The sequence below is a fragment of the Oncorhynchus keta genome, unplaced genomic scaffold (genome assembly GCF_023373465.1).
Source record: "Oncorhynchus keta strain PuntledgeMale-10-30-2019 unplaced genomic scaffold, Oket_V2 Un_scaffold_3114_pilon_pilon, whole genome shotgun sequence".
In the NCBI taxonomy this organism is placed as follows: domain Eukaryota; kingdom Metazoa; phylum Chordata; class Actinopteri; order Salmoniformes; family Salmonidae; genus Oncorhynchus; species Oncorhynchus keta.
Window position 1 is genome coordinate 1,008,083 of NW_026290913.1, and position 27,032 is coordinate 1,035,114.

The following is a 27,032-nucleotide window of genomic DNA, read 5'->3' on the forward strand; positions in this document are numbered from 1 at the left end:
ATTGGTCAGACCAGCGCTGAATAGTTCTTAACACAGGTACATCCTGTTTGAGTTGTTGCCTAAAGGAAGGGAGCAGCAAAATGTAGTCGTGGTCAGATTTGCCAAAAGGAGGGCGGGGGAGGGCCTTGTATACATTGCGGAAGAGTAGCAGTGATCCAGAGTTTTGCCAGTGCGAGTACTACAGTCAATATGCTGATAGAATTTAGGAAGCCTTGTTCTCAAATTTGCTTTGTTAAAATCCACAGCTACAATAAATGCAGCCTCAGGATATATGGTTTCCAGTTTGCATAAAGTCCAGTGAAGGTCCTTGAGTGCCGTCGTGGTATCGGCTAGATATACACGGCTGTTACCATAACCGTGGAGAATTCTCTTGGGAGATAATACAGTCAGCATTTGATTATGAGGAATTCTAGGTAAGGTGAACAAAAGGACTTGAATTCCTGTATGTTGTTACAATTACACCACGAATCGTTAATCATGAAACACACCCCGCCCTTCTTCTTCCCGGAGAGATGTTTATTCCCGTCGGCGCGACATACAAAGTATCCAGGTGGCATTATCAACTCCTACAGCATATCCCAAGAAAGCCATGTTTCTGTGAAACAGAGTATGTTACAATCCCTGATGTCTCTCTGGAAAGCAACCCTTGCCCTAATGTAATCTACCTTATTATCTAGAGACTGGACATTAGCTAGTAATATACTTGGAAGCGGTGGTTGGTGTGCGCACCTCCGAAGTCTGACCAGAGGATCGCTCCATCTACCTCTTCTCTGGCATTTGGGTCAGCCTCTGGAATCAGCTCAAATTCCCTGGGTAGTTCGTACAAAGGGTCCGGGTTCTTGGTCGTGGTGCTGGTAAATTGATGCAGCTATGATATCTTATAATTCTTCCTGGCTGTATGTAATAACACTTAAGATTTTCTGAGCTAACAAAGTAAGAAATAATACAAAAAAAACAAAATACTACATTTCCTAAGGACTAGAAGTGAGGCAGCCCTCTCTGTCAGCACCATTTAGTTTTTACATTAGATAAAGTATAATTATTTTTTATTGGAGAAACAGGGCTGGCAGGTAGGATTTATGTCGGATTCCTCTCCCTCACACTTCAGTGCAGTAGGTGGCAGTATAATGACCCATAACAGTGGATGCCATCCGCCGATAAACCCCACAGAAGAAGTTTGCCGTCGGGTTGTTTTGACGATCTCATCTGCACACGTGACATCCGCTCGTTTGGCGATTTTGTAGAAGGCAGTGAGTGGGGCAGAACCTACCACTGCACTGAGGTATAATAAGAACGGACAGGACAGCCATTTTATTATCATAACATCCATGATCCATCCGAAATTCCAGTAACATATTTGGATTCCAGCGCAACCATGGGCCAGTGTGGGATTACTTCATCAAAGACAGTCCTGGTGTTTCTGAATCTAATATTCTGGGTAAAATATCACGAATTTGTTTCAAAACATGTATTTGACGCAAGGTAGTCAAGGTTGGGATTAATTACAGTACGCAACAGAAATAGCTAATGCTAGCTGCAGCAAAGGGAGGCGTCTGCTAACATTAGCTAGCTCACGTTAATTCTCTACTAAATTAATGTGGAGCTTTCCAACCATCTTGTCTAGGTTGTTTATTAAAATATACACTATTTCTGAAATGTATACTTTGCTGTTATTGCAAGTACGGGTAGAACAAGGACAGGTCGCCAGCAGATCCGACCCGTTGGTGGATAGGACAGCATTCCTGTGTATAAGACACTTTCCGTAAATGGCTGCTGTTGCCACATGCTAACTAACATGAGGAAGAGAACGACTACTAGTTTTAATTATACAATCTTCTCAGTGTAACAGTTGGGAAATGTGACAATTCAGAGTACAACGCATTTCCCATCTACGGATTAAAGTACATTTAACGAGTCATATCCCGGGCCGGTTTTGCGGTGTCAGAGTCTAATGTGAGCAAGTGTGTCGGATCTGCTGGCTAGCGCCGGACAGGCATTTGCCATTGTTGTTAGCTCTAGCTTTTAGCTATCTAACCGTCTGACATTTACTGCTGCAATTTGTTGCATGAAAACCAGCGAGATTTAATGAGAGAGTGCATAACGGTAGGCAAGACTATATGCACGATTGTAGTTGGTGCCAGTCAGTTTAGCAGAAAACGTATCACCACAGAGAGCAATGACAAACAAATGTGGTATCACTGTGAGAAACCTAGCTAGCCTGCTAGCTAAAGCCTAGCCACCATGCGCCGATGTCCCCGACATTTCATTGCAGTATCAGTGTTTTAACAAGTTAGTATTTCATATTGTTTAGGCCTTTACGACTCACTCTAAATGATTACGCTGCTCTGTCGTTCGCGATATACTTTAATTACCGATAAGAAATTAACGGGCGTGGAGTTTGGCCCGAGCAAGGAGTCCGGCAGCCAGACACATCTGATAGTGCTTGGTAATAGTGTGCTGCAATGTTCACTTAGCCTTTACATGACTGAGGATTCCCTTTTTTTTCTTCTTTTTTTCCCCCCAATTGTAATATAATAGCAAAAAACATAGGACATCACTCACTACACATGTATATTTCTCTGAAGAAACATTAAATAGCATTAAAATATTAAACAATAAATAAAAATTCCTATACATGAATTGCCAGTGACAACAGTTTTAAACGTCAAAGTACCTAAAATTAAATAGAATGTCAGGGGTTACAATTGTTGTAAGAATACATCGTTTTTTTTTATATTGACTAAATGTAGATATTTTATTAAATATTGGATTTCAAATAAAACATATTGCATTTAGGGACAGATTTCAAGTAGTTTTTTTATTTGAATAATAAGATATTACCTCATTGTAAATACATGGGTCATATTCATTAAATAAAAACAATGTAATTACTTAACTCCAGAGTCTCACTTTATCACAAAAATGGCATATGTCTAAATTCACAGACTTAAGAGGACAAGTTATTGCAAGGGTATATTTTGTGCAAGATTGTTTTAACAAACACACATAAAGCCATGTCTGTCTGCACACAATATTGGGGTTTCTTTCTGATAAGCAAAAAAAACTTTGGATGTTTACATGCCACACTCTTTATTGCTCTGTCTCCCTCTCGCTGCCCCCTCTCTAGGCTGCAGCTGGAATTCTGTGTTACATTGGAGCCTATGTGTTCATCACATATGATGACTATGACCACTTCTTTGAGGATGTGTACACCTTGATCCCAGCGTCCATTATAATAGCAGTCGGGACTCTGCTGTTTATCATTGGGCTGATTGGATGCTGTGCCACAATACGGGAAAGCTCCTGCGGACTAACAGCTGTAAGTATTGAAAAGCACATGGATACAAATGTCATTTGTATAATGCAAGTGAATGTAATTTCTTATCTTTGGACTAGATATTGAATTGATCATATCTCTTCTCTTTGCTCTGCAGTTTGCTGTCATTCTCCTGCTGGTGTTTGTCACAGAAGTTGTTGTGGTTGTTATTGGCTATATCTACAGAGCTAGGGTTAGTATTGCCCTACTGCTTAGTGTCTTATCACACAAAAGCAATAAAAAAGGGCGAATGGGAATGCAGTTTGTTAGAATTGAATATGAATGTTACAATTCTTACACAGATGAAATTGATGTTGTTGCTTGTACTCAGGTGGAAGATCAGGTGAACCACTCCATTCAGAAGGTGTATGATGAATACAATGGCACCAACACAGATGCCCCCAGCCGAGCCATCGACTATGTGCAGAGACAGGTGAGAACAACACCACTGGATTTATTTCTCCTGACATGTTTAAAAAAAAAAAGAATATGACTATAGGTGAGTTTGCAGGTGCCTATAGAAGTCTCTCTCTCCCCACCTCTCTCCTACCCTCTCCCCTGTCATAGCTCCACTGCTGTGGCATTCACAACTACTCTGACTGGAGGAATACTCGCTGGTTCAAGGAGTCCAGAAACAACAGTGTTCCAGTCAGCTGCTGTAAACCCAACATCAACAACTGTACTGGAACCATGAGCCGGCCTGGCGACCTCTACCCAGAGGTATTAGAGAACACGCACACCCAAGAGTTTCCTTTAATGAAAATAAATATGGTCTATAATTGGACCTTTGTAGCTCAATTGGTAGAGCATGGCACTTTTAACACCAGGGTAGTGGGTTTGAATCCCAGGACCACACCAACGTAAAATGTATGCACGCATGACTGTAAGTCACTTTGGATAAAAGTGTCAGCTAAATGGCATTTATTACAAATCCCATTGGCTATGAATGGTGATTGGTTCAGGTTGTCTTTCAATCGCATCATATCTCTACTATGCCTGGTTGTCTTGAGATTGCGCTCTCACTAGTGAACTTACAGTATTGTATCAACTGGTACCGGCCCACAAGGTTTCCTGCGCCAGTGAGTCTGAATAGTGTTTAGGAGTAGTCCACCAAGGAGGAATATTTAGATGAAGTCCTTTTGCTTCCCTCTTCCTCCTAATCTAATGCCTAGTCAAGTAGCTTACAAATGCTGAATACTGTGCAAATCAAGTTAGCTAGATAGCTAACTAGCTTCCGTACCAAGGATGGAGGCACAGAATTTATTTTTAAATTAACACTGAAACAGGATATTGTGCAAGGAGCCAACGTTCACTTCGTAGGCCCTCGTATCTCCTTGCATATTTATTGTAGTCACTTGCATGTGGTGTCAATGAATTGTCAGTGGGCACTCCTAGAACACCATTACCTAACACGTCACTGCATTCAAATGGGAATCTATTTGATTTGGTTGGACATTCGACTCGCACATTTCTTTCCTAAAGAAAATACTGACATACACACGTTTTTAATATTTGTATTTTTTCCTCTAGGGCTGTGAAGCTCTTGTTGTGAAAACGCTGAAAGAAATCATGATGTATGTCATTTGGGCTGCTCTGACCTTCGCTGCAATACAGGTAAACAAGATCGAATCCCCAAGTTGACAAGGTAAAAATCTGTCATTCTTCCCCCGAACAAGGAAGTTAACCCACTGTTCCTAGGCTGATATTTGAGTCCTTCTGTAATAACATCTGAACCATGTGTACCAGGTGCATGTTAACTAGAGCTGCAATAATGTCCTCCTGCAGTGGGAGTCTCTAGCCTAGTCGGCTGCTGCTGCTGAGAAGCTGACCTGATTGTGTCAAATTGCTTTTTCAATGTTTCAACACTACCTTACGGGGACATCACAACATGGGTCCTGCTGACCAGTCACTTCCCTTCTCCTTGTGAGGATAACTTGATGTATTTGTGGAGTCACTGGATGTATAGTAATTATGAAATGGATGTTCAAATGCAGTCTCATGAGTCATAACAATGTAGAACGCTTCAGGTATCCCAAACAGCCACGGTTGCCTCTGGGATGGGGGAGATCAGGGAGAAACATATCCACCAAAAATGAGTAAAGTGGTAGAAAACTCGAGGTTGAAGCACTCTAGTGGGTTTTAATATAGAGAGCCTTTATTCTCCAGGCATGAAGAGCATTTAAAAACCAGCCCTGACGAACGCATGTGTCACATTGTGCAGGTGTTAATGCTCAATGTACCCGGTTAATGAAGACTAGAGTGCCTCGACCTGTGTTTTATTTCTACCTTTTTTGTAGGTATGATTCTTCTGGTTCTTCTTTTTGTTCTCATTCATTCGAAGAACTTCACTTCACACACCAAGTTCTCTTCAATTAATCGAATCACGTGATGGCATGGCACAAGGCTGGGACAGAAACCCTGCACTACTGTTGCTCTAGGAGCAGGACTCCTGGAAATTCTAGTCTTTCACAACAAGACTGAGTAGCTGGCCAGTGCACGTGAAATGTTATTCTGGGTGCAGCGATGATGATGATGATGATGATGCTAACTATGCGTACTGTTGTACTCCTCCGTCTTCCCGTAGATGCTGGGGATGCTGTGTGCCTGTGTGGTGCTGTGCAGGAGGGGGCACGACCCGGCCTATGAGCTACTGGTCACTGGCGCAACCTACGCATGAGGAGGACACAAGGGCTCCACCAATATTAATGAAGAAAAGAAGCCTCACCTAACATGTCCACAATTTGTAGTTTTCAGCAGTAGTAAGCTCGTGCACACCTTGCACATGATAACTATTGGGTATACACTGGTGAGAGGGGGGGGATCTGTGAAAATAATTATTTATTCAACATGCTTTGTAACTTTATTTTCATTTTAAATGTTGTTGTTTTTTAGACACTATGGAACACCTACGGCCAAAGTTGTTAAATGGTGAATTGATAGTGTTTTTATTTTGCTCAAGAAATACAGCCTTGCCTATTTTCTTTTCCCTTTTGGGGTACAAGGGATGATTAGGGGCTCTTTATAGAAGAACTACTGCTCAGTGCAATATGTGGAATGTACTCCTGTCTCGTGTCATTTTGCACCATGACTAGAGCTCTGGAGGTATTTAAGGAATATTTAATCATGTGAATATTAGTACCTTTATCTATGAGGGACCCTGTAGTTTACCATTAAATTGTGAGTCAGTCAACCCATCTCCAGTCTCCATTCATAGGTAGTGTAGAGGTACTTTACCAGTGTTACCTAAGACCCATGTGTAGATAGAGCTTTGTGTTACAACTTGGTACATATGTAGGTGTTTTCCGACGCACACGTTCTAATACCAAGTATGAAAGGGAAGGGGTGAATCTCAATTGTATTTTCTTGATTCCTCTCTCCTTGCCTCCTTTTTAAAATGCATTGGAGGAGAAGATCCTAGTGGAGAAACCTCAGATCTGTGCATTGAGAAGCTGAGGAGGGAGGACATGAGGAATACAATTGAGATTCAACCCTGCCTGGGAATTTGATGTAAACCACCAAAGAATTGGGGCTGGGACTGAGGGAGTCACTTTTGTTTTGTGTTTTTGTGGCATTGTGTATTATTTTTCAAACGGAAGTTGATATTTAGACTTGTAGCATTGTAGAAAATGTGAAACAAAATCATGTAAATAGATTGGGGAGAGGAAAGAACTTTGATTGAAATAAACCTCCTAAATTTAAACTAAAACATGTTTTATTGTTCACTGATGAACTTAAGCACCACTTTTCAATGTATCCAAACTAAGGAAACTTCAAAGTAAACATGACATATTTTATTAATCAAATATCACATCAAATACAGTACAGCTGTTGGTCTTGATTCACATACTTTTCTACTTTCTCTTGTAGATCACTTCTCAGGTTGGTGAAGACCAGTGCAGTTATTTTATCCTCACACATATTTACAATTGATACAGTTTAAGTTTGACTAGTTTTCTGTATGGTATCTGAGATTCTCTACAGTGCTGTGAAAAAGTATTTGCCCCTTTTACGTTTTCATATTTTTCAGATCTTCAACCAAAACATAATATTAGATTAAAGGGCCGGAGATTACAAATGACGACAAATTAACATTTATTTTACTTATTTAATTAATAAAGTTATTCAATTCCCCTGTGTGAAAAAGTAATTGCCCCCCAACGCTCAATAACTGTTTATGCCGCCTGTAGCTACAATGACTGCAACCAAATGTTTCCTGTAGTTGATCAGTCTCACATCACTGTGGAGGAATGTTGGCCCACTCTTGCATTCAGTACTGCTTTAACTCAGTGACATTTGTGGGTCTTCAAGCATGAATTGCTTGTTTCAAGTCTTGCCACAACATCAAAATTGGGATTAGGTCTGGACTTTGACTAGGCCATTCCAAAACAATAGAAATGGGATCCATATCATCCAAAAAGTTGATTTGAGTTTGCAAAAAAGCACATGCATGATCTTCAAGACTCTTGAATGTTCTATGGACAGATGAGTCAAAAGTATAACTTTTTGGATGACATGGGTTCCATTATGTCTAGTGAAATCCAAACACTGCATTCTACAGTAAGGACCTTATACCCACGGTCAAGTATGGTGGTAGTGTGATGGTTTGGGGATGCTTTGCTGCCTCAGGACCTGGATGAGTTGACTAAATAGAAGGAACCATGAGTTCTGGTCTGTATCAGAATTCTACAGGAGAATGTCAGGCCATCTGTCTGTGAGCTGCATCTGGGTTATGCAGCAAGACAACGATCCAAAACTCACAAGTCAACGTGAAAAGAGCTAAAAAGCAACATGTGTTTTGGAATGACCTAGTCAAAGTCCAGACCTAATCCCAATTGAGATGTGTGCCAGGTCTTGAAACGAGAAGTTCATGCTTGAAAACCCACACGTCTCTGAGTTAAAGTAGTTCTGCATGGACTACTGGGACAAAATTCCTCCACAGCGATGTGAGACTGATCAACAACGACAGGAAGCGTTTGGTTGGAGTCATTGCAGCTAAATGTGGCACAACTAGTTATTGAGTGTAAGGGGGCAATTACTTTTTCACACAGGGTCATAACTTTGTTTATGAAATAAATGAAATAAGTATACAATTGTTGTTATTTGTTCACTCAGGTTCCCTTTATCTAATATTTGGTTTTGGTTGAAAATCTGATAAAATTCAGTATAAAAAATGTGTAACAGTAGAGAGAATTCGAAAGGGGGCGAATACTTTTTCACATCACTGTATGTGTTCAGTAGGCCTGTTGGGTGAAAAGACTGACAATCTCTGGTGCAGCATAGCCTCATAGTTCATGGGGAACACACTGTCATGACTCATGTTCCAAGTCAGTTCAGCGAGTCATCTCTACTGCTGGAGAATCTGTTACTCTGAAGTCTTGAACCAAGGATCAGAACATCTGAGTAAGAAGCAGAAAGGGGTCCTCATAGTAAGGTTTTGAAGACTACAGTATGTATGGGTGAGTGTGCATGAGTATGTGTGTGTGAATCTCTGTGCATGAGTGTGTGTGTGTGTCCATGCATGAATGTGTGTGTGACTATGTCTAGACTTTGGCCAGGTAGGAGCCAGGTACCAGCCCAACCTGTCCGTTTCTCTCCACTGTCCACCAGCCGTCTTCACTCTGTTCTATCACCAACACCACATCCCCTTTAGACACTGACAGCTCATCTGGGTCCTGGGAGCACAGGGAACACATTGTTAGTAATAGAAGTATGAAGTTTTGAATTACAGTATGGCTCATATACAGTACATACATACAGTATAATACAGAGCAGTGGAATAGTAAGCATGATCCATCAATATCTCAACTAGTTATATTTCATGTCAGCCGCATCACAGAGTTTTGTAATGACGTCTGTAACTTGACACCTGTAACTGTGTGCAGGTTTCACCTGTAACTTGACACCTGTAACTGTGTGCTGGTTTCACCTGTAACTTGACACCTGTAACTGTGTGTGCAGGTTTCACCTGTAACTTGACACCTGTAACTGTGTGTGCAGGTTTCACCTGTAACTTGACACCTGTAACTGTGTGTGCAGGTTTCACCTGTAACTTGACACCTGTAACTGTGTGTGCAGGTTTCACCTGTAACTTGACACCTGTAACTGTGTGTGCAGGTTTCACCTGTAACTTGACACCTGTAACTGTGTGTGCAGGTTTCACCTGTAACTTGACACCTGTAACTGTGTGTGCAGGTTTCACCTGTAACTTGACACCTGTAACCGTGTGCAGGTTTCACCTGTAACTTGACACCTGTAACTGTGTGTGCAGGTTTCACCTGTAACTTGACACCTGTAACCGTGTGCAGGTTTCACCTGTAACTTGACACCTGTAACTGTGTGTGCAGGTTTCACCTGTAACTTGACTCCTGTAACTGTGTGTGCAGGTTTCACCTGTAACTTGACACCTGTAACTGTGTGTGCAGGTTTCACCTGTAACTTGACACCTGTAACCGTGTGCAGGTTTCACCTGTAACTTGACACCTGTAACCGTGTGCAGGTTTCACCTGTAACTTGACACCTGTAACTGTGTGTGCAGGTTTCACCTGTAACTTGACACCTGTAACTGTGTGTGCAGGTTTCACCTGTAACTTGACACCTGTAACCGTGTGCAGGTTTCACCTGTAACTTGACACCTGTAACTGTGTGTGCAGGTTTCACCTGTAACTTGACACCTGTAACCGTGTGCAGGTTTCACCTGTAACTTGACACCTGTAACTGTGTGTGCAGGTTTCACCTGTAACTTGACACCTGTAACTGTGTGTGCAGGTTTCACCTGTAACTTGACACCTGTAACTGTGTGTGCAGGTTTCACCTGTAACTTGACACCTGTATCTGTGTGTGCAGGTTTCACCTGTAACTTGACACCTGTAACTGTGTGTGCAGGTTTCACCTGTAACTTGACACCTGTATCTGTGTGTGCAGGTTTCACCTGTAACTTGACACCTGTAACTGTGTGTGCAGGTTTCACCTGTAACTTGACACCTGTAACTGTGTGTGCAGGTTTCACCTGTAACTTGACACCTGTAACTGTGTGTGCAGGTTTCACCTGTGCAGAGTAGTCATAAAACACCATGAAGGTATCATCATCATCATCCTCATCAGTTGTCACTGCAGGCAGGGCAGCTGCAGCTGCAGACTGGAAGCCAGGTATGGATGCATACACTCCATCTGAACTCTCAGGCACTGTTTGACCAACAGGTGGCGCCGCTGGCTCGGAAGTTGAACCCTCACTCATACTCATCTTTGAACTAGAGTTTCGTGGCAGAAGATTGGAGATTCTGCACAAATATTTTTCATGTCACATTCTCAAATATATATGAATGTGTTGATGATGTATAGTTATGAGAATGTAGTGATACAATGTCCATATTAGAATTCCTATGCATTCAACTGTTATTCCACTGTTACAAAGTGATAGAGCTGGTTTCACATAAACACTATGGGGTGGTTTCCTGGACAAAATTTAGCCTACTCCTCGATTGTCTTCAGGAAACTGCCCCTACGAGTCCCAAGTTCTGCCAGCTGACCTTTTCCTGACCCCTCCCCCTCCGAAGCGAGCGCTGCCGTTGTTGTCACCCGTTGGTGATGGCTCCCGCTCATAGTAGTTCTCAAACACAATGGGGTCTAGAGAGAAGAGGATGGAAGTCCACAGAAATTAAGCATAGCCAATAGAGGTGTATTGCATATAATATTTCAAATGGCAAATGTTACTCAGAGGAAAAGTTACACTTGAAAAGCAGAGACACACAGTGCAAACCCGTTATAATTACTCTAAGAAGTGTTCGACATTGGTGCCAATGTTGACAGTAACCCTGGCCCTTCACGCTCTGTCCTGTATTCAGTGAGCTTTTACCTGGTGGGCTTGAACCTGTTGTCTTCATCTCTATGAAACAGTTGTTATCTGCTGTGATGTCACACGTCTCCAGAATATTCCTCACCTCCTCGTAAAACTGCAGAAAAACATTTCTCATATTCATGCTCAGTCTTCAAAGAGGCTTCATTGATTTCAAATTGTTCTGGTTGACAAATAGGATGCATTTTGGTTGATCACCAGATACATTGCATGTTAGGCAGTGTAGTACTGGTACTAAGAGAGTTTAATGTAGACAGTAGTTCATGGACCCATCCATAATCCATTTGCCTATTGTCTGAAGTGTGGTCATTGTTGAGCTCACCTCGTCGTCTTTGACACATTGCACAGAGAAGTGATTACAGTGGTCCCAGAGGGCACACCTCAGGATAGTGATGCGGTCCACCTCCTGCTGCTGAAACACCTGGAACAGCAGAGACACACATACAGTACAAACCCTTAATCATCTATCCCTATATATACACACTGAACAAAAATATAAATGTTAACGTAAAGAGTTGGTCCCATGTTTCATGAGATCCCAGAAATGTTCCGAACACACAAAAAAATGTATTTCTCTAAAATTTTGACCACAAATTTGTTAACATCCCTGTTAGTGAGCATTTCTCCTTTGCCAAGATAATCTATCCACCTGACATATCAAGAAGCTGATTAATTAGCATGCTTGTTACATAGGTGCACCTTGTGCTGGGGACAATAAAAGGACACTCTAAAACATGTAGTGTTCCATTGATTAGTGCCTAATCAATTTATTTAAATTGACTAATTTCCTTATATGAATTGTAACTCCGTAAAATAATTAAATTGTTGCATGTTACGTTTATATTTTTGTTAAGTAATCAATCTGGCTCAAAAGCGACTGCATATATTAAGGAGGCTAACCAGGCATAACCAGGCTCTAAATATCTTTACAAGCTACTGTAAAAGCGGATTCATCAGGCTTACCTGCTCAATCGGTAACATTCAATATTGTGCTTTGAGAGGCATAGACTACACTGTTAGAACAGAAAGGTGCTATCTAGAACCTCAAAGGGATCTTCGGCTGGGGGGGGGTTATACTGAGAAATATAGGCCTACTCAGACATACTGCGGCGGAAGGGGGCGTGGTGCGAGGTCGTCGTAGTTGCGCTATTAACAGTTGTGGGTGTGAAAAGTTGTTGCTGTGTAACAGAGAGCTCTAACCTCACACGTGCCCTTGTGTGTTCCCTCCCAGTCCTGACGAACGCTCTCCAGCTGCTCTACATTCAACATGTATTGTTTCTCTGTACAGGTGGAGCACAATAGAGGTTAGGGAATACTTTACATTTATTGCATCCTAAGCAGTCTTCTTTACTTGGATTACCATAACAAATACATGTTTTTTAAATAATCAGATCAATGATAATAAATTCGTAATGGATTTACAGATTCATTGATTCATTCATCCATTGATATTATCACCAATAAAGAAAAGTAGAGTATATTGTATGGTATGATTCAGACCTGCTTCAGTGACGGCTTGTCTGCATTGCTTGGCCTTGTGTTGTACCTGAGAAAGACAGCAGTAGAGGAACTGGTCATGCTCTGAATCAAAACGTGACTGCTAAACAAACAAAAGAGACAGTTCTCCTTTAGAAGAAAATATCAGGATGTGTTCTCTTTACTCTCCTGACTCTCTGTTCCTCTACAGACCTCCATTTTCAGAACGCACACAGAACAAGCATTTCTAGTAAATAGATAACTCAATTCCAGGAATTGCCAGCATTTCATTGGACCTTCAATTGTAAATGACGTGCATTATAACCAACTCATAGACTCACTGAACCAGTCTAGTTAACAAAAAAACAAGAGGTGGGTAAACTCTGCTCGCTGGTCGTGGTGAAAAAAGTGCATTTTTCTGCAAAAGGTGGATGAAGTGTTGGGCAAAAGAAAAAAGTGGGTAGACTGTGTTTACTTGTGTTTTCCTCCACTATACCACTGTTTTACTTGTAGTGGGAAAACAGTAGCAAAGGGAACTGTTTCATAGCCTTCTCTGATACTGAGAAATTGAGTTGCAGTAGCACAACAATAACTACAGTGCATTCGGAGAGTATTCAGACTTTCCACATTTTGTTACAATTACAGCCTTATTCTAAAATGTATTAGATTGTTTTTTTGTGTCATCAATCTACACACAATACCCCATAATGACAAAGCAAAACAGGTTTTTACACTTTTTTTGCAAATTTATAAAAAATATTTTATTTTTAAATATTACATTTACATTACTATTCAGATCCTTTACTCAGGATTTTGTTGCAGCACCTTTGGTAGTGATCACAGACTAAGAGTCTTCTTGGGTATAACGCTACAAGCTTGGCACACTTGTATTTGGGGAGTTTCTCCCATTCTTCTCTGCAGATCCTCTCAAGCTCTGTCAGGTTAGATGGGGAGCATCACTGTACAGCTATTTCCAGGTCTCTCCAGAGATGTTCGATTGAGTTCAAGTCCGGGCTCTGGCTGGGCCACTCAAGGACATTCAGAGACTTGTCCCGAAGCCACTCCTGCATTATCTTGGCTGTGGCTTAGGATTGTCCTGTTCGAAGGTGAACCTTTGCCCCAATCTGAGGTCCTGAGCACTCTGGAGCAGGTTATCATCAAGTATCTCTCTGTACTTTGCTCTGCCACTCGACCATAAAGGCCTGCTTGGGGGAGTGCTACAGAGCTGGTTGTCCTTCTGGAAGGTTCTCCCATCTCCACAGAGGAACTCTGGAGCTCTGTCAGCGTGACCATCAGGTTCTTGGTCACCTCCTTGACCAAGGCCTTTCTCCCCCAATTGCTCAGTTTGGCTGGGCAGCCAGCTCTAAGAAGAGTCTTGGTGGTTCCAAACTTCTTTCATTTAAGAAGGATGGAGGCCACCGTGTTCTTGGGGACCGTCAATGCTGCAGAAATGTTTTTGTACCCTTCCCCAGATCTGTGCCTCGACACAATCCTGTCTCAGAGCTCTATGAAAAATTCCTTTGACCTCATGGCTTGGTTTTTGCTCTGACATACACTGTCAACTGTGGGACCTTATATAGACAGGTGTGTGCCTTTCCAAATCATGTCCAATCAATCAATTGAATTGACCACAGGTGAACTCCAATCTAGTTGTAGGAACATCTCAATGGATGATCAACGGAAACATGATGCACTTGAGCTCAATTTTGAGTCTCATACCAAAGGGTCTGAATACTTATTAAAATAAGGTATTTCTATTGTTATTTTTAATACATTTGCAAACATTTTATGAAAACCTGTTTTCGCTTTGTCATTATGGGTTATTGTGTCGAGACTGATGAGTAAAACAAAAATATATAATTGAATCAATTTTAGAATAAGGCTGTAACGTAACTAAATGTGGAAAAAGTGAAGGGGTTTGAATACTTTCTGAATGCACTGAATAACGAGGGGTATTACATATGTATAATTGCAGGGTTGGCAGTGGTGTTACCTTCTCAGACTGGTTTGGTGTTGTGGCTGTGTGTGTGTAATTCCAGGTATAGGGGATTACAATACTTTCTCAGACTGCTTGGGGGCTGTGTGTTTGTATAGTTCCAGGGTTTGGGGAGGTGGTGTTACTTTCTCAGACTGGTTTGGTGTTGTGGCTGTGTGTGTGTAATTCCAGGTATGGGGGATTACAATACTTTCTCAGACTGCTTGGGGGCTGTGTGTTTGTATAGTTCCAGGGTTTGGCGAGGTGGTGTTACCTTCTCAGACTGTTTTGTTGTTGTGGCTGTGTGTGTGTAATTCCAGGTATGGGGGATTACAATACTTTCTCAGATTGCTTGGGGGCTGTGTGTTTGTATAGTTCCAGGGTTTGGCGAGGTGGTGTTACCTTCTCAGACTGGTTTGGTGTTGTGGCTGTGTGTGTGTAATTCCAGGTATGGGGGATTACAACACTTTCTCAGATTGCTTGGGGGCTGTGTGTTTGTATAGTTCCAGGGTTTGGGGAGGTGGTGTTACCTTCTCAGACTGGTTTGGTGTTGTGGCTGTGTGTGTGTAATTCCAGGTATGGGGGATTACAATACTTTCTCAGATTGCTTGGGGGCTGTGTGTTTGTATAGTTCCAGGGTTTGGGGAGGTGGTGTTACCTTCTCAGACTGGTTTGGTGTTGTGGCTGTGTGTGTGTAATTCCAGGTATGGGGGATTACAATACTTTCTCAGACTGCTTGGGGGCTGTGTGTTTGTATAGTTCCAGGGTTTGGGGAGGTGGTGTTACCTTCTCAGACTGTTTTGTTGTTGTGGCTGTGGTGCTCCTGTCAGCAAGCTGCTCTGCCTCGTCTGCTTCTTTACATTTCTGCTCATAGGACTTCTTAGACTGGAGATGGACAGAAGAGACATTCAGGGAATCATCATTGAAGCAGCCACAGTGGTCTGTGGTGTCATGTTTTATGTAACAATCAATTAAAACAGTAGCCATGTTGGATCTCTGTAAAACTGTATGCAACTGTATGCAATGTCAAAATGGTGAATGGTACAGTCCTCACTTAGCAGTTTAAGCAAACATTTAGGTCAATATGTATTTCTGGCTTCAGATTGGTTGTTTCTTATACAGGATAATCAGTCTTCACCACTTTAGCTCCGTTTATGTCACTCTGCCATTGGCTCTTGTCACTTGTCTCACCACAGAGTAGCCTAACGATGTAGCTAATCTATTCAGTATGTAAATGCTCGCATAGTGTCACGCCCTGACCTGAGAGAGCCTTTTTATGTCTCTATTTTGGTTTGGTCAGGGTGCGATTTGGGTGGGCATTCTATGTTTTGTTTTCTAGGTTTCTTTATTTCTATGTTTTGGCCGGGTATGGTTCTCAGTCAGGGACAGCTGTCTTTAGTTGTCTCTGATTGGGAATCATACTTAGGTAGCCCTTTTTCCCTCCTTTCAGTGTGGGTAGTTATCTTTGTTAGTGGCACTTAGCCCTGTAAGCTTCACGGTTGTTTCTTCGTTTGTTGTTTTGTTGGCGACATTTAACAAATAAAAGGAAAATGTACGCTCACCACGCTGCACCTTGGTGTCCTTCCAACGACGTCTGTGACAGAACTACCCACCACAAAAGGACCAAGCAGCGTGGTAAAAAGGAGGACTGGGCATGGGATGAGATCCTGGCCGGAAGGGAACAGGTGGAAGCTGCCAGGAAGGCGGAGGCAGCTGGTAAAGGGGCCCATCTTTACGAGGGAACACAGCTAGCAAGGAAGCCCGAGAGGCAGCCCCAAAAATTGTTTTGGGGGGGAACACGGGGAGATTGGCAGAGTAGGGTTATAGACCTGAGCCAACTCCCTGTGCTTACCGTGGTGAGCATCATACTGGTCAGGCACCTTGTTATGCGGTGGAGCGCACGGTGTCTCCAGTGAGCGTTCACAGCCCGGTGCGCTACCTTCCAGCTCCCCGAATCGGCCGGGCTAGAGTGGGCATCCAGCCAGGTCGGAGGGTGCCGGCTCAGCGCATCTGGCCGCCAGTACGTCTCTACGGCCCAGGATATCCTGCGCCGGCTCTGCGCACTGTATCTCCGGTGCGTCTGCACAGCCCAGTGCGGCCTGTGCCTGAGCCTCGCACGTGCCGGGCCAAAGTAACCATCCAGCCAGGACGGGTTGTGCAGGCTCTACGCTCGAGACCTCCAGTGTGCCTCCACGGCCCAGTGTGCCCTGTGCCTGATCCCAGAGCCAGGCCTCTTGGGTATCTCTTCAGTCCAGTGATGATACATGGCACAAAGCCTCCAATGATGATCCATGGCAAGAAGCCTCCAATGATGATCCATGGCAAGAAGCCTCCAGTGATGATCCATGGCACAAAGCCTCCAGTGAGGATCCATGGCACGAAGCCTCCAGTGATAATCCATGGCACGAAGCCTCCAGTGATGATCCATGGCAAGAAGCCTCCAGTGATGATCCATGGCACGAAGCCTCCAGTGATGATCCATGGCAAGAAGCCTCCAGTGATGATCCAAGGCAAGAAGCCTCCAGTGATGATCCATGGCACGAAGCCTCCAGTGATGATCCATGGCAAGAAGCCTCCAGTGATGATCCATTGCAAGAAGCCTCCAGTGATGATCCATGGCACGAAGCCTCCAGTGATGATCCATGGCACGAAGCCTCCATTGCTTATCCATGGCACGAAGCCTCCAGTGAGGAGTCATGGCACGAAGCCTCCAGTGAGGAGTCATGGCACGAAGCCTCCAACGACGGCCTCCAGTCCGGAGCCTCCAGCGACGGCCTTCAGTCTGGAGCCTCCAGCGACGGCCTCCAGTCCGGAGCCTCCAGCGACATTCTCCAGTCCGGAGCCTTCAGAGACGGTCTCCAGTCCGCAGCCTCCAGCGACGACCTCCAGTCCGGGGCCCGCAGCGACGACCTCCAGTCCGGGGCCCGCAGCGACGGCCTCCAGTCCGGGGCCCGCAACGAGGGTGCCCAGTCCGGGGCCCACAGAGAGGGTCCCTAGTCCAGGGTCGGCGGCGAGAGGCGCTACCAAAGTGGGGTGAGCCAGAGGTGGAGCGGGGTCTACGTCCTGCACCAGAGCCGCCACCGCAGATAAATGCCCACCCGGACCCTCCCCTATAGGTTCAGGTTTTGCGGCCGGAGTCTGCACCTTTGGGGGCGGGGGGTACTGTCACGCCCTGACCTGAGAGAGCCTTTTTATGTCTCTATTTTGGTTTGGTCAAGGTGTGATTTGGGTGGGCATTCTATGTTTTGTTTTCTTGGTTTCTCTTTAAACTCAAACTCCCCATCCAACCTGACAGAGCTTGAAAGGATCTGCTGAGAAGAATGGGAGAAACTCCCCAAATACAGATGTGCCAAGCATCATAGCCAAGAATACTCAAGGCTGTAATCACTGCCAAAGGTTCTTCCACAAAGTACTGACTAAAGGGTCTAAATGCTTATGTGAATGTAATATTTCAGATTTGTATTTTTAATACATTTGCAAAAATGTGTAAAAAACGTTTTTTCTTTGTCATTATGGGGTATTGTGTGTAGATTGATGAGGGAAAGAAAACAATTTAAACAATTTTAGAAGTCAAGGGTTCTACTTTCCGAAGGCACTGTATACAGGATGTTATACAGGGTGTAAGTATGATACTGTAATGATACTCACAAAAATAGGCCCAAGTTTATGTATATTTGAGCAATAAGGCCCGAGGAGATGTGATATGTGGACAATATACCACAGCTAAGGACTGTTCTTACCCTCTATGCAACGCGGAGTGCCTGGAATACAGCCCCTTAACTGTGATATATTGACCATATACCACAATCCCCCGAGGTGCCTTATTAATATTTTATAAACTGGTTACCAACGTAATTAGAGCAGTAAAAATACATGTTTTTGTCATACCCATGGTATACGGTTTGATATACCAGCCATCAGGGCTCTAATCATCTGGTTTATAATTGAGCATAAATCATGGGACGATGAGAGGTGAGATACGTATTGATGCAGACCAAAATGTTCATTTTCAAGGTCTGTGTTATCCTACCAGTTCCCCCACTATAATAGGGCCAAAGTCTGTGGTTGGTGTGTGAGTGTGTGTGTGTCTATACTTTGTTTCCTACCCTCTTCCTCTTGCAGAACTGCACTGTGATGTATGTTCTCTCTTGGGTAGCTCACCAATCTCTAAGAGGTAGCTTGGTCTACTGGGTGTAATATCAGCCTTCCTCTTTTCTGGGTATGAACTCTACACTGCGCTCTTAGAAAAACGGCTTTCAAAAGGGTTCTTTGGCTGTCCCCATAGGAGAACCCTTTTTGGTTCCAGCTAGAACCCTTTTGGTTTTCAGGTGGAATCCTTTTGGGTTCAATCTAGAACACTCTGTGGAAAGGGTTCTACATGGAAACCAAAAGGGTTCTACCAGGAACCAATAGGGTTTTTCAAAGGATTCTCTTTTTACATTTAAGTCATTTAGCAGACGCTCTTATTCAGTGACTTACATGAGCAATTATGGTTAAGTGCTTTGCTCAAGGGCACGTAGGCAGATTTTTCACCTAGTCTGCTCTGAGATTCAAACCACTGACCTTTCAGTTACTGGCCCAATGCTCTTAAATGCTAGACAACCTGCCACCTGTCTCCTATGGGGACATCCGAAACACCCTTAAATTCTAGATACCTTTTTTTCTAAGCGTGTGGATAAAGTCCCACTTTCTGACTGTTCTATTACCTTCTGTGTATGTACCTCTGTACTTAAACTGACTTACTAAGTAAGCATGTAATTCCCTGAGTAAATAGTATGCCTACCTCCATGGTCTTCTTGTATAAGGACACCTTCATCTTCTGAACTTTCTCCATAATCCCCTCAAACTGAACGAGGATAAACAACATGGTTGAAATTTACTGGCACCTCATAAATACAGGTTTTCAAAATGTATTTTCAAAATGAAATAAGCACTCAATAACACATTTCAAACCTTCCTCCTCTGTTCTTTCTGTCGCTCTCTGAATGTTTCCATCTTCTTGATCTCTTCCCGTAATGTTCCGGATAGCTGGATATGCAGATTCCCCATGTTTTCAATTTCTGTCAAAGAAAACAGTTATTTTAGTAAACTGTCATTTGGCTTTGTTGTGAGAGATGCAGTAGACAGGATAAACTTACGTGTTTTAAGTTGATCAAAGGAGGCTTTCAGAGTGCTGAAAAAATAGGAATGATGCATTAATCAATAACAGGTAGTGTAGCATAATAAATACTAGTTAAACACAGTATGCATAAACAGATTGCCAAATCCCTGCATTCAACTGTATCTAGATATCAATGACTTGTCATGGTTCCACCTGTCACCAGAGGGCAGCAGAGACCGTCCTATAGACATTAACGACACTCTGGTGTGTCCAATTTATTCATTATGATTTCCCTGTTAAAAGAGGTGTGTTTTCTGTTGTCCTTTGCAGAAGCTTGAATTGTTTACCGTGTGCGGTCGTTTCCTGAGTGAGTTTTTGAGACTTAGTGTTTGTTGTTTTTTCATGTGTACTGTGATCCTGCGGCTACCGTTTCTCAGTAAAGTATGTTAATCCTTAACCACTGATTCCTCGTCTGTTCTCTTCTCTTCACCTGGGTCCAACCTCACCATGTCACAGCAAGCTTCTGCACCAAACATGGACCCAGCCGAGACCACTCAGATCAAGAATGTTGTAACCCACCAAGGAGCACTGCTGGGGTGGCAAGAACAACTCTCCCAAATATCAGAGATCCTCCAGGCACTTACCGACTCCCTCCAACTACAGTCCAACCTCAACCCAAGAGGGGCCAATGTCGCCCAGTGCTACAGATGTCACCGTAGTTCCTCCAGGGAACCTGCACTGGGAACCCAAGATCCCAGCCCCCGAGTGGTATGACGGCCACCTAGGAGGATGCAAGGGGGTCCTTCCTCATTCAGTGTTCTCTGGTGTTTGAGCCACAGTCCTCCTCGTTCCACACCGATCGGCCATGATCGCCTACATAATCTCTCTACTCTCGGGCAAGGCCCTGGCATGGAAAATGGCGGTGTGGGAACAGCAGCCAGCATCCTGCAGCTCCAGAATTACAAATCTTCGACCACCCAGTCGGCGGAAGAGAAGCAGCCAGCCGACTGTTCAACATCTGCCAAGGGGACAGACCAGTTGCTGACTTCGGCATTGAGTTCCACAACCTCGCCTCCAAGAGTGTGTGGAATACGGAGGTCCTGGAAACTGCTTTCCACCAGGGTTTGTCAAACTCCAAGGATGAACTGGCCTCTCGGGAACTGGGAGAGGACTTTGAGTCCCTGATAATACTGGCAATCAGGATCGACAACCGCCTCGAATGTGTGAGACATCGCCTTTTTGACTCCACCCCAGTATTTCCTGAGCACCTTAAGCCACCCAAACTCAAAATTGAGGAGCCCATGCAGCTGGGACCCACACGTCTGAGTCCACAGGTGCGTGACAGGCGCATTCGCGACGGCTGCCGCCTCTACTGCGGAGGTCTCGGCCATCTCCGTGCTATATGTCTAGAGCTGACGGGAAACGCCAGGGCTTTCCAGGACAAGGGGAGACCCTGACGAGCTGTGCAGCTACCTCTCAGTCACCGTCTGTCACTACTCGCAACCCTCCACTGGGACAACCGTCAGCACCAGATTCAATCCTTCATGGACTCCGGGGCCACAGATAATTTTATTGATCAGGAATTCACCAGATAATTACCAATCACCTGCGTCCCTCTGCAGATTCAAGCCCTCGATGGACGGCCCATTTGCTCCGGTCAGGTGGAATATCAGACCAAGCCCTTTCTACTGCAGGCTGGGGTGAAACACTCAGACTCTTAGTTTTCTTTTGATCACTGCTCCCGAGAACCCCCTTATCCTAGGGTACCCCTGGCTAGCACTACATAACCCACTATTATCCTGGTCCAAGGGACACCTACTAGACTGGGGTAAGGATTGCCAGACTAAATGTCTAAGACCCCCACCAAGAGCCTCGCCATGTCCTCCTGCATCCATTGAAGTCCAAGACCTCCACTCTCCCTCCTGAATACTTCGACCTCCCTGAGGCCTGCAGTAATAGGCAAGCCGCCACCCTTCTTCCACATCGTTCATACGACTGCCATAGAACTCTTACTCGGCTCCACACCTACCCAGGGCCATCTGTACTATCTCTCAACCCCTGAAGCAGCAGTCATGGACAATTACATCCGGGAGACACTAGAGGCAGGTTTCATTAGCCCCTCTACATCCCTAGCTGGTGCAGGCTTCTTTGTGGGTAAGAAGGATGGAGGCCTGCGTCCTTGCATCGATTATAGAGGGCTGAACTGGATTATAATCAAGAATCGTTACCCCCTACCACTGATGTCCGCCGTCTAGGAGTTGGCCCAATTCTTCACCAAATTGGACCTCCGCAATGCTTAAAAATCTGGTGAGAATCAGGAAGATGAGTGGAAAACTGCCTTTAACACCCCTAGTGGACACTATGAGTATTTAATAATGCCCTTCGGATTATCGAACTCACCGGCAGTCTTTCAAGCATTGATCAATGACACTCAAATCGGTTTCTCTTTGTTTACCTCAAAAACATCCTAATCTTCTTCAAAACCCTTCCAGAACACATACTGCACGTCCACCAAGTCCTGAGATGCCTCCTGCAGAGCCAACTATATGTCAAGATAGAGAAGTGTGAGTTCCACGAGAAGTGTGAGTTCCAAGTTTCCTTCCTGGGTCACATTATCTCTACCACAGGCACCCAAATAGACCCCAAAAAGGTTGAGGCGGTCGCCCACTGTCCCCGTCCCACCTCACTCAAGCAGGTCACGCGGTTCCTCAGGTGAAACAATTTTTACAGGTGTTTTATAAGCAACTTTGGTGCAGTGGCAGCGCCTCTCACGGTCCTAACCCGCATGTCAATTTGCCCAGTGTTGTCCGGGTTTGGCCGGGGTAGGCTGTCATTGTAAATAGGAATTTGTTCTTAACTGACTTGCCTAGTTAAATAAAGTTGACATTGTTTTTTTAAAGTCCCAGACCCGTTTTGCTAGACTCCTGAGGTTGACAGGGCATTCATAGAGCTTAAGGGATGTTTCACCTCTGGACCCATCCTCGTTCATCCTGATCCTACTCTGCCCTTTGTAGTAGAGGTGGACGCCTCGGACACCGGAGCAGGGGTGGTCCTACCACAGCAGAATGAATAGAACAAGAAACTGCACCCACGCGCCTTTCTCTCCAAGTGGTTCTTGCCAGTAGAACGCAACTACAATGTATTCAACTGCGAGCTCTTGGAAGTTAAGTGGGCCCTTAGGAACTTGGTCTCCATTCAAGAAGCCAAGAGGTTGAACACTCGCCAGGCTAGGTGGGCTCTGTTTTTTTAACAGGTTTGCTTTCACACAAGCCTATCGCTCGGGATCCAAGAATCAGAAAGCAGGCGCCCTGTCCCACCAACACGATACCTCTAACGAGGAGAGGGACTCCGAGCCCATCATCCCCAGCTCCTGCATTGTGGACTCTATAATATGGAGTATTGAGAACACGGTCCGACAAGCCCAGACACGAGAACCTGACCCAAGGCGATAACGATTTCCCTGTTAAGAGGTGTGTTTTCTGTTGTCCTTTGCAGAAGCTTGAATTGTTTACTGTGTGCATTTATTTCCTGAGTGAGTTTTCAAGACTTAGTGTTTGTTGCTTCAAGTATACTGTGATCCTGCGGCTACTGTTTCTCAGTAAATTATTATGTTTATCCTTAACCACTGATTCCTTGTCTGGTCTCTTCTCTTCGTCCAACTTTACCATGTCACATGACTGGCTTATTAGCAATGGTGTAAAGATTAACTGTGTGAACAGGAAACTGGATTGAGGATGCACTCACACACACATTTTCTCTCTCTCTCTCTCTGTTGGAAATGTTTCCACGAGGGCTAGAATGTGTGACTTAATGGCATTGAAGCCTGACTATCATTATTATGTTCTAAAAATACCACTATTATTCTATTGACTACCTATTATATTGCCTGTGAAGTGGTTGTGGCATATAAGCAAGTAGCAGGTGCGCCACGCCAGGTTATTGCAAATTATTTAAAGAAAAAAAAAGAACATTACATTTGATTTGAGCCAACGCCCCCAATGTTATTTGTATCTGTTATGACAGCATTTTGGCTAACTTGTGCATAGTAGGTATTATGTTCCAAACATATCATCTCTATGTACATAACCAGCCATTTACCTGATCTCTGTCTGCCCCCCAGCTTTACGTGCTATTGTCACCAGATCCTTCCCATACCTCTCTTCTGCCATGGCCCTGTAGACAGACAAACAGGCAGGCTTAAAGGGACGTTTTTTGTAGAGTGTAGACCAATCTTTGAGTTGTATGAACATTCCGATTCGGTGTGCAATCACTGCTGACCATCCCTGCGTGCATTTTGTAAGAAGTTCTAATGACGTCAGAGAAACCCTACCTCATCTTCAGCACTTCCTCCACATCTTTGCACATCCGCCTGCCATCACATAGCCTCTGAATCAGAACCTCATAGCCCTGATGATTAGTGAAATCAACTCCCTACAGAGAGAGAAAGAGATGTGTTGTAATCCAGTTACACAACAATAGTTACAAAATAAACGTTTGACTCAAACTGCCCAGTGGTTTGTCTCTGTATTTAGTGGCACATACTGAACAGTTAGATTCCACAGAAGTTGGAATTTGTTTAGGGATTGGTTCCCATAGAATGGGGTCTAGTGTCTTTACAACATGGTATATGAACCTGGTGAAATTCACAAAGCATTTAAGATTGATATTACGTTTCACTGAAATGTGCATTGCGTCATCACTTGTTACAGTACTTACAAACAGACATAACTGTCGAGAGGACTGTCCAGAGGACCATAGAATATTCACTTTGAACAACTTTTAGTTGCAGACAGTATAATAGAAAACCATTTAATATGTTCTCTTTCGTGTCTGAAGATGACAGGTAGATTATCAACTGTTGCCTTGGATGCAAATCTATCTGGACAATGAGAGGGCTAAATTCGTAACCACCGTGAGCAGGAAGGGAGCCATAGCAACCAACGCCTCAGGGAACATCTGTGCAAAAATACTATGATACCTCACAAGTTAAACAGAATATAACAGATGTGGAAATTGTGGTGAAAGCACAGTGCCTACCCTACAGTGCCTATCCTACAGTGCCTATCCTACAGTGCCTATCCTACAGTGACTATCCTACAGTGACTATCCTACAGTGCCTATCCTACAGTGCCTATCCTACAGTGACTATCCTACAGTGACTATCCTACAGTGACTATCCTACAGTGCCTATCCTACAGTGCCTATCCTACAGTGACTATCCTACAGTGCCTATCCTACAGTGCCTATCCTACAGTGACTATCCTACAGTGACTATCCTACAGTGACTATCCTACAGTGCCTATCCTACAGTGCCTATCCTACAGTGACTATCCTACAGTGCCTATCCTACAGTGACTATCCTACAGTGCCTATCCTACAGTGCCTATTCTACAGTGCCTATCCAACAGTGCCTATCCTACAGTGCCTATCCTACAGTGACTATCCTACAGTGACTATCCTACAGTGACTATCCTACAGTGACTATCCTACAGTGCCTATCCTACAGTGCCTATCCTACAGTGCCTATCCTACAGTGACTATCCTACAGTGCCTATCCTACAGTGACTATCCTACAGTGACTATCCTACAGTGCCTATCCTACAGTGACTATCCTACAGTGCCTATCCTACAGTGACTATCCTACAGTGACTATCCTACAGTGCCTATCCTACAGTGACTATCCTACAGTGCCTATCCTACAGTGACTATCCTACAGTGCCTATCCTACAGTGCCTATCCTACAGTGCCTATCCTACAGTGCATATCCTACAGTGCCTATCCTACAGTGACTATCCTACAGTGCCTATCCTACAGTACCAGTATCCTACAGTGACTATCCTACAGTGCCTATCCTACAGTGACTATCCTACAGTGCCTATCCTACAGTGCCTATCCTACAGTGACTATCCTACAGTGACTATCCTACAGTGCCTATCCTACAGTGCCTATCCTACAGTGCCTATCCTACAGTGACTATCCTACAGTGCCTATTCTACAGTGACTATCCTACAGTGACTATCCTACAGCGACTATCCTACAGTGCCTATCCTACAGTGACTATCCTACAGTGACTATCCTACAGTGCCTATCCTACAGTGACTATCCTACAGTGCCTATCCTACAGTGACTATCCTACAGTGACTATCCTACAGTGCCTATCCTACAGTGCCTATCCTACAGTGCCTATCCTACAGTGACTATCCTACAGTGACTATCCTACAGTGCCTATCTTACAGTGCCTATCCTACAGTGCCTATCCTACAGTGCATATCTTACAGTGCCTATCCTACAGTGCATAACCTACAGTGCCTATCCTACAGTGCATATCCTACAGTGCATATCCTACAGTGCATATCTTACAGTGCCTATCCTACAGTGCATATCCTACAGTGCCTATCCTACAGTGCCTATCCTACAGTGCATATCTTACAGTGACTATCCTACAGTGCATATCCTACAGTGCCTATCCTACAGTGCATATCCTACAGTGCATATCTAAGGGGTTAGCAGTAAGAGTTGAACCCAGACCTTTCCAGTTTTCCCACAGCACTCAGTTCAGTTCCAAATTTCAGTGGCATGTTATTACTGTGGACATCATATTCTGTCAGACAACTGTCACATTTTAGAAACCTAACGCTGTTTGCTTTAAAAGGCTCACTACACTTTCAAGTCCGTAAATGGTTGAGAATGAACAAAATACTAATATAGAGATAGATAGATAGAGAGATTTTAAATGAGTTATCAGTAGACTATCTAGTTATATCTAGTTACACACACCAACGCAGGACATCAAGAGACAATGGTAGTAGACTGAGGGAACTTACCCAAAAGGCATCTTTATACAGCAAGGGAGTCATTCTGTGTTATACATGCACTTCCTCAAAGTTGAATGTTAATATCCTCTTTATCAACGTTTACAAAAAACATAAACCACTTCAGTTTAACAGATTCCTTATTGAGATCCAAAAAAAAGTATATATATATATATGAAGGACAACTCCAGAATACCTCAGCCGTTATAACTGCAATATCACTGTTGAACTTTGAATTGGGCTTGAATGAGGAAGAAGTACCCTGTGATGTCACTATCCACAGACACAGCCCCTTGCTGAGATATGTAGATAACTACAGTTTTGATTATTATTTGAATAATTGATCATATAGAATTTCAGACCTAAAACGGATTCACATACTATATTGGGCACAGATTGTGCCCTTGTTCATGAAGAATAGCCATAGGTTTGATTATATCCAGGGTGTATCACATCTGACCGTGATCTGATTCCCATAGGGTGGCGCACAATTGGCCCAG

The 27,032-nt window shown here is 43.9% G+C and overlaps 2 protein-coding genes and 1 long non-coding RNA gene across 18 annotated transcripts; 2 read left to right on the forward strand and 1 right to left on the reverse strand.

Moving 5' to 3' along the window:
- The first annotated feature begins 1,213 nt into the window (after nucleotides 1-1,213).
- Nucleotides 1,214-7,022, forward strand: LOC118375496 (tetraspanin-3-like). The gene is made up of 7 exons (XM_052515808.1): nucleotides 1,214-1,438; nucleotides 3,128-3,319; nucleotides 3,435-3,509; nucleotides 3,648-3,749; nucleotides 3,884-4,036; nucleotides 4,847-4,930; nucleotides 5,901-7,022. Exons 1-7 carry the CDS (start codon nucleotides 1,376-1,378, stop codon nucleotides 5,991-5,993), a joined length of 762 nt encoding a protein of 253 aa, XP_052371768.1. The 5' UTR covers nucleotides 1,214-1,375; the 3' UTR covers nucleotides 5,994-7,022.
- Nucleotides 7,023-7,092: 70 nt separating this feature from the next.
- On the reverse strand, nucleotides 7,093-26,781 carry LOC118375495 (proline-serine-threonine phosphatase-interacting protein 1-like). Of its 3 annotated transcripts, none has more exons than XM_052515806.1 (14): nucleotides 26,545-26,779; nucleotides 24,051-24,151; nucleotides 23,819-23,893; nucleotides 19,758-19,792; nucleotides 19,573-19,679; nucleotides 19,403-19,465; nucleotides 15,406-15,504; nucleotides 12,669-12,714; nucleotides 12,369-12,448; nucleotides 11,491-11,589; nucleotides 11,169-11,265; nucleotides 10,843-10,939; nucleotides 10,362-10,563; nucleotides 7,093-8,988 (listed from the first exon to the last, which is right to left on the reverse strand). In XM_052515806.1, exons 1-14 carry the CDS (start codon nucleotides 26,575-26,577, stop codon nucleotides 8,857-8,859), a joined length of 1,266 nt encoding a protein of 421 aa, XP_052371766.1. In that variant the 5' UTR covers nucleotides 26,578-26,779; the 3' UTR covers nucleotides 7,093-8,856. The 3 variants fall into 3 exon arrangements, with proteins under 3 accessions (XP_052371766.1, XP_052371765.1, XP_052371767.1); XM_052515805.1 differs by having other exon boundaries at nucleotides 10,362-10,593; XM_052515807.1 differs by lacking the exon at nucleotides 15,406-15,504 and having other exon boundaries at nucleotides 10,362-10,593; nucleotides 26,545-26,781.
- On the forward strand, nucleotides 8,995-10,347 carry LOC127928654 (uncharacterized). Of its 14 annotated transcripts, none has more exons than XR_008131719.1 (4): nucleotides 8,995-9,660; nucleotides 9,700-9,927; nucleotides 9,967-10,120; nucleotides 10,238-10,343. It is a non-coding gene; the product is annotated as an uncharacterized LOC127928654 (long non-coding RNA). The 14 variants fall into 14 exon arrangements; XR_008131721.1 differs by having other exon boundaries at nucleotides 9,967-10,081; XR_008131728.1 differs by lacking the exon at nucleotides 10,238-10,343 and having other exon boundaries at nucleotides 8,995-9,508; nucleotides 9,546-9,660; nucleotides 9,967-10,138.
- Nucleotides 26,782-27,032: the final 251 nt, after the last annotated feature.